Raw genomic sequence first — 7,551 nt, 5'->3', positions numbered from 1 at the left:
AGGACTTGCTATTGGGTTTGTGGGGAGACAAAGTTAAGTCTTGGCCACCAAGAGGCGCCCCCACCCCCAGGAGGGCGGGGCTTGGAGCCAGGAAGGGCGAAGGCGTGCCCCCAGGTGCAGCCAGAGGGTTGAGCCAGGGGTGGAGTGGAGCGGGGCGAGCTGGGTTGAGCCTGGAGGAATTAGAGGAGGCGCGAGGGGTCCTTAAGTCTTAAGAATTTGGAGAGGGGTGGTGTGGCTACAGAACATTGTGAGGGTGGCATTGGGGGATCCTGGGAAAGGAGAGGGGGCGACTGGGATTTGCACGCGGCCGGGCGGAGCCTCCGGAACGCCCGGGGTCTGAGGGGGGGAACCAGGGAGGGGGGCGGGCGGCGGGGCCCGGGGAGGCGGCGCGGGGGGGCGGTCCAGGGCCGTTCGGGAGGCGGAGCCGGGAGCTGGGGGCTGCTGGCGAGCGGCTCCCACGGCTCCTTAGCTCCGGCGTCCTGGTTAGCTCGGGCGTCCGCCGCCGCCGCCGCCGCTTCCTCTCCTTCCTCCTCCTTCACCGCCGCCGCCGCCGCTCGCAGCACCGCAGCCCCTCCCGCCATGGCCGCCGCCGGCGCCCGGCTCAGCCCCGGCCCCAGCTCGGGGCTCCGGGGGCGGCTGAGGCTCGGCTTCCACCCGGCGCCGCCGCCGCCGCTGCTGCTGCTGTTCCTGTTCCTGCTGCCGCCGCGGCCGTTGCTGGCCGGCGCCACTGCCGCCGCCTCGCGGGAGCCCGACAGCCCATGCCGGCTCAAGACCGTCACGGTGTCCACGCTGCCCGCCCTGCGGGAGAGCGACATCGGCTGGAGCGGCGCCCGCGCCGGGGCCGGGACTGGGACCGGGGCCGGAGCCGCCGCCGCCGCGTCCTCGGGCTCAGCCGGCTCCGCGGGCACCGCCGCGGAGTCGCGCCTCCTGCTCTTTGTGCGTAACGAGCTGCCGGGGCGCATCGCGGTGCAAGACGACCTGGACAACACCGAGCTGCCCTTCTTCACCCTGGGTAAGGCTGGGCGCCGGCACACGCGCGATCCCAAGGAGCCGGGAGCCCCTAAGTGAAGCCGGACGGGTGGGGGCGCCCTGGGGATCCCCGCCCCGGGCTGCCCTGAGCGGGGTTGGGAGAGGGCACCCGAGGGGCCCGGAGGGCGTACAGGTGGTTGTAAAGCAGTATGGGCAGGAGGTCCCCAAGAGCGCTCGGCGGGAGCTCGGGGGCGTGCCAACACTCCCGCAGTGGGGACCTGTCCCCCCGTCTCTCAGACTAGGCGTTGAGCTCTGCCGTGATCCATCCCCGGACGCCGGAAAACCCAGATGGCTGAGTGTGCTCGAGCTGGGGACCCGGGTGGTCCAGCCGCCCGCTGCTCTTCCGGGCACTGTCACCGGCCGCCCGCGGTTCCCGCCCCCTCACTCTCGCCTCGGAGTTGGAGGCTCCGCTCTTCCCAATATTTTCTGAAGAATCGGAGCAGAGAAGCTCCGTGTGGCATCACCAACCCGCATAAACTCGGTCTCCGTGTGGGTTGCGTGACCTTGGCCAAGTCGCTTTCCCTCTCTGGGCCTCAGTTTTGGCTATCTGTGAAATGGGGATTGAGTGATTTCTGAGGAGTGGGCTTCTGAGCCCGAGGTCTCCACTTCCAGATTCTCTGATTCTCCCCCCACCCTATCGCAGTCGCATTTCTATCCCCTTCCCAGGGGAGAGCAGGTTTGTCCTCGCAGCCCACTCGGCTAATAATAATAACTTAAAGGCGATAAAACGGAAGGGAAGAGGGAAAGGGTGGGGGTGGGGGTGGGGGCTCAAATGGAAAAGTTAATCGGAAAGTTCGCCAGCAGCTTGCTGCCTGCTGGTTCCCAGCGCCAATCCCGGAGGAGTCGGCCCTTGCGAGGAGCTGTAGGAAGCGCGGCTGATTTCCCACCCGGGTAATTGATAGCTTAATTATCTCGGAGAGCGTTTACAAAAATGTTCCCCCTTAGCTCTCCCGCGCTCGCGAATCGCTCGCTCTCCTCCCCTTTTGGGGGCGCGGGGCGCGATTGGTTGTCGGAGTCTGGCCAACAACAGCTCCTGGAAGGCGCCGGGGGCTCGCGCGGAGACTCCCGAGCTCTTCTTCCCCGGATCCGTGCCTTCTCGGGATCCGGCTCGGCTCTGGCATCTCGCGGGTGAAGCGCCTTCGGGATCCCGGCTTGAACCTCCGAGGTTAACTCTTTGCTTGCCTGAGAAGCCCCAAAGACTAATCAGTAGACTAGAAGCCTCTCTCCTGGGAGCCATAATATTTTTAAATGCATTTTTGTGACCCTCGCCCCCCTTCCCTTTCACGCTGGCCTCCTCTGGAGATTTGAGGGAGTGCCAGGCCCGCTCGTGGTCGCTGCTTGAGCGTCGGGTTTCTGGCCCCTAGGCTCTCCCCAGCTGGCTGTAACCTGAGCCAGCTGAGCTTTCCGGGAGGCGCGGCGGGGAGCGCCTTGCAGGTTCCCTGGGGACTTCCCGCGGCGGCGCGTCTAGCGTGTGACACACACACACTCCCAAGCGCGCGCGCACACACACACACGGACACACACATGCACACACACACACACACACACACACACACAACCACTAGCTCTTCCCACGTGCACCTGTGGGCCCGCCCATTTCCAGGGAAGGGGATGAGGTGGAGATGGGGTTCCTTAGGGCGAAAGGCTAACCTTGGGCTTAGGGCTAACTCCTACCACCTCCTTGAAGGGAAGGGTCCTTCTGGAGCCACGGAGGGTTCCGTTCAGCACCACTTCCAATTCCACCCTTCCTCTTCCACCCTCGTGATCTCTTCACTCCAGGGTGCCCTGAGTGGTCAGGAGTGGGCCTCTTCCTAAAGGGCTGTTCAAATAGGGCGTAAAGGGGGACATTCTTGGGTATGGCAGAACTTGGGAGCAAGGACCCCCCCAGAGCATTCAAATTCCACGAGGATGTGGAGGACCGGCCCAGTTAGCTGTAGGAGTCGCCTGAAGCTGAGTGGGGAGCTGAGCGAGGAGCTGGAAGTCTTGAATCCCCTGGGACCCCTGCTTCGGCTGGAGAGTCAGTCCCCTGGTGCCCTCCACTTGGAGCCTTCCGCCTTCTCTGACGCACAGCAGCTGAGCCTGGTGGCTGGGGACTGCCTGCTGAGGAGTGGGGGGTTGCTGTCCCCCTTGGCAGCTCTGAGCCCTTTGGAAGTGTGTAGGGAATTGTATCCCGCCTCCTTCTTTTCCCCCCAGCGCCCTGGACTGGCAGCTCAAGGCGCTCCCTCCAGGGATTTGGCTAGCGAGGTAGTCACCAGATGGCCGAGTGTAGCAGGAGCTGTGTAGGGAGACGTGGGTTTTTTATTTGTGTTGGTCTTCCACTGTTTGCACGTAAACATGGAGTGCACAATGAGCTCTGGGAGGGCCAGGCTGGCTGCAAACGAGGGCCGAGGGCCGGTGTGTGTGTGTGGGGACGGGGCTGGGGGCGGGGGTACTATGAGTCCTTTATGGCCTTACCATTCCCAGGGTACCAGGGTAGCTCCATCCCATCATTTCATCCCCAGACCTTTTCAACAGCCTTGCCTAGTGTTTGTCTCCCGTGTGTTGAGCGACTCTTTCACTACTACTTCCTGGCCAGTTCAAGGGATTTGGAGATGGCACGCACCAGGGTTGCCTATGCAGTGAGTAAATGCCAAATCCTGCCACTAGTGGGGTGTGTGGAGCCACCACTAGGGGGTGATAGTGTCTGCCAAAGCCCTCGGGCTATGCTTGGGTGGTGGACTCGAGTTGGTGGTTGAAAAATGTTCCTGGCATGAAAGAGGGGGGTGAATAAAAAAATAAAAGATACAATCCCCATTTTATTGTCAGTCTAGTTGGAGGACTTCAAGGTTATTTTGCCCACATTGCCTACCATCTCCATTCACCAAGGTCACCCGCATACCTGGCCCTGTCTCCCTCCATTCTGCCTCTCTTATTTGAGTTATTGGCTCTATTATTGATAATGTCTGTTCATAGTTCTCCTCTCCTATTGTGTTCCAACCTGCTTTATGTAGGTGGACGTTTACCCCAGAGCTGAACTTTCCCCCAGGTTTCGGTGTCTGGGCTTCTTTAGAATCTCATTATAAGTCAATGGCACTGACAAAGTGAATTTCCTTGGAAGTGAACAAGGGATAACAAATAGTTATTGTATCTTTAATGAGGTGCTAAGAGGTTTACTGTTGCCTTTTATTATTAATTCACATAAAATATATGAAGTAGGCATTTCTGCTATTCCCATTTTACAGATTAAGGAAGCATTTTTGGAGAGGTCAGGTGCCTAGTCCAAGGTCACACTGTGGGGAAAAGGCAGACCTGGTGCTGGAATCTTGTTCTACCAGATAGCTACGTTCTTGGTAGTTGCGTATTGGCAAATATGCATTGGCCTACATATGGTTACATTTATGTAGGGCATGGTGCGGGGTCCTGGAGAGAAATACACTAGTCATTAACATGGCAAGAACATTTCTCCAAAGGAATAGCAGCTACACTCGGGTGCTAACATATGAGAGTTTGAAAGTAAGTTATGACCTTCGATGACCCTGCCAGCACAAAGTTCCATGACTCATGGGATATCAGGGGGCATTTTATGTCATGGTGCCAATGAGTGATGGAGATTACACATTCTGTAACATCAGGGAGGGAACACATGTCTGTAGATTCAGAGAAGCCTGGGGAAACTTCCAGAAAGGAAAAAAAAAAATTGATGCCTTAGGATACGGTGGAAGAGAGGTCGGAACTCCAATGCAGCTTGGGAACTTAGTGTTGGTTTGGATCTGGAAATCTCAGCTGTGGCCCACTGTGACCTTGAACAAGTCATTTATCTCCAGAGCTTCAGTTCTTTGTGCTGTAATATGAGTGGGTAGAGAAGCCCTAAAATAATCCTTCAGTGTAGAGATTCTATGAACTCGAAGTGCCCTGATGCACTCTGTTACTCTGACTCGCTCCTCTTGTTTCTCACTGTCTCCTTTCTTTTGCTGGTAACACAGGGTGTTGGGAAGGACTGATTGAAAAGAAAGAATTTGCACAGGAGCAGCTGCCGGTACAGGGCTTCAGAGGGGAACCTGCACATCACTCAGTCCTCATTTGCCCCCAGGCAGCCCTGGAGTCTGCTTGTGGATTTAGCTTTCATGCCCACAGGTAGGGAAATGGCATCCTTCTTCCTGCACTTGACAGTGGCCGGGCTGGACTGTTTACCACCAGCCTTGATTCAGCAAAAGGGAGAAAAAGAGATAAAATGGAGTAAGCACTCATTGTCACCTTTTCTTTCTAAGTTGCCTTGGCATATATAACCCACAGCTGAGGAGTGTGCTCTGTATTTGGGGGAGGGCACGCAAAGAAGGAAAGCCCATGCAGTAGTATGTCTAAATGTACCTGAATGGGGAGATCTGGTCTGCAAAGATTCCTTAAGATACAAACAAAGAGCGCAAAAGAGAAAAACCTCTTGGAAGGAATGAGGGTTCAGGCACCAAATCAGAAGGGTTGCTAGAAGTAGGGAGTGTAGCCTACAAAGGACAGTTCAGAAAGGGTAGGAAGAGCTGCCTTCACATGTCAGCAGGGAATGAGGAATGTGCTTTTTTCTGTCTGATTCAAAAGGGGCAAATGCGTGGGGATGGAGTTCAGCCCCCACAGGGGGATGGTTCCCAGGGAGCTGTGCAGAACTCCGCATCCTGACCCCTAATGATTATAGGATTCGCGAAGCCTTCCAGTAGAGACTACACAGCGCCCCGGCAGGCATTTGGAGACAGAACCCAAGCCCTGGGAGACAGTGAGGCTATTTGCCCTTTTTGGTTTCTGATTTGATTTTGAAGGTTGATGCCAATGATTAACAGGGAGAAACAAAAAACAACCAGATACAGATAGTAGTAATCTGGGTCTTCTGTAGGGATTTCTGACCACAGAATATTCATTAAAACCAATTCCAGTGTTCTTTTCTGTATGGGCCAGAGAGAGAGAAAGAGAGATTGTGGGGTGGATAAGAGGGAGAATTTGATATCTTCAAACAAAGCTAGGTTTAAAAAATATATATGTTATTTTCTCAGTTGGGCACCAGGTCCCTTATCACTAAATAAAGTATTTGAGTGGCACTTAGACTTTGAGGTCCCATCCTGCTGTGATGGTCCAGGTTTTGGGGGTATTGTAAATAAGGGTCCCAGTCGAGGGGGTGTTCAGTGGTCTCTGATCTGAGTCTTCTAACTCTTTCCACTCACTTCCCTCACTCGACCCCAGCCTCTTGCCAGCTCAAACCTGATAAAATATATTTAATAATCAGGGCAGATAGAGATGTATTGTCTGCCCTCGGAAAGTACCAAGTTGCTGAGAGGGCAGTGGGGCAGGGAGCGAGGTGGATTTCTTTCGGCCGTGTTACAGAGGCTCGTTCGGTCAAGGCTAGCCAGATTTGCTGTTTCGGGGGGTCAGTGACACCCACTGAGATAGCAGGGCTCTGCAGGCTTTGGTGTGACCCACAGCTTGGTTGTTTTCCTGAACTGGGCCCTCAGGCTGTAAGAGCGTTCTATAATTTTAATTTACAGCAAGTTTGGCAGGTTTGAAATGGCCTCTGGCAAGCAAACGCTCCTGCTTCTCACCTCCTTGCTTTGCTGTAAATTTGGCCCTGACTGCCACAGGATGGTGTGGACACGTGTGCATCGCAGAGAGAAGGATGGGGAGTGACAGTGACTTCTTTGGGTGAAGAACTTTGACTACGACCATTCGTGCTCACAGCATCACAGCATCTCAGAGCACACAGTATTTTATATGGTAACATGGGGGCCCAGACTGGGGAAGAAACGTACTTGAGGGCCAGCAGTTCAAACTTGGACCCAGTGGTCTTGGGTCCCACTCTGTGCTTCTTTCCATTACCCTGGACTTTGAACACGTGGCTCTGGGTTTAAACCCACCCCAGGGTCTGAAACCAGGCTGAACATCATCGAGTGCTCCACTCTTTCCTCTCCCAACAACAAAACCAAACCAAAACCCCCCCCAAACCAAAAATCTATGGAGAAAAATATCCCCAGGGAAACTGAATTTGTTCTCCTGCCCAAGTACCCAGCTGGTTGGCTCCAGTCTCTCCCGAGAACCGGAGCTGATAGGTTTTTGTTCTGGGGGAGGAGGAAGCCTCATTGCTTTTTACTCCAGCTGCTTTTGGGGGTGAGCAGAAGAAGCCTGCTCTTTTCCAGGAAAGGAAGGAAAGTCGGATTTAACCTTAAGGTGGAGCAGCATTGCGGGCAGGCTTCTTTAACAGAGCTCATGCTTCCCCAAGTTCTCTCACTGACCAGCTAGTGGCAACAGAAGATTAGCTATAGTGAGCGAGCGAGCGACAGGGCTGGTTTCTCTCCCTTCCAGCAGAGCTCGCAGCCTTCCTGCCCTGGAAGGAGGCAGGCGGCAGTGCTTGGCAGGGCAACCTCTACTCTCCATTGCTAGCGCTCGGGTTTCTCCGGCTCTTTGCTGTTGTCTGCGGCTCTCCTGGATGACAGCCCCCGTAAAGACTTCCCTTTGGATTGGAAGGGGGATGGGTGGTGACTACACAACACAAAGACTCAGGCCTGAGAC

The 7,551-nt window shown here is 55.6% G+C and overlaps 1 protein-coding gene across 3 annotated transcripts in view; it reads left to right on the top strand.

Moving 5' to 3' along the window:
- The first annotated feature begins 579 nt into the window (after positions 1–579).
- Positions 580–7,551, top strand: part of ASTN2 (astrotactin 2) — an 844,134-nt gene continuing 837,162 nt past the window's right edge. For all 3 annotated transcript variants that reach the window (XM_044389549.3, XM_026513856.4, XM_026513855.4), the window contains exon 1: positions 580–1,012. In XM_044389549.3, coding sequence (XP_044245484.1) covers positions 580–1,012 — 433 coding nt within the window. The remainder of the gene's footprint in view (positions 1,013–7,551) is intronic.

This window comes from Ursus arctos, unplaced genomic scaffold, assembly GCF_023065955.2.
Source record: "Ursus arctos isolate Adak ecotype North America unplaced genomic scaffold, UrsArc2.0 scaffold_18, whole genome shotgun sequence".
In the NCBI taxonomy this organism is placed as follows: domain Eukaryota; kingdom Metazoa; phylum Chordata; class Mammalia; order Carnivora; family Ursidae; genus Ursus; species Ursus arctos.
This window is presented reverse-complemented; position numbering and strand designations above follow the sequence as displayed.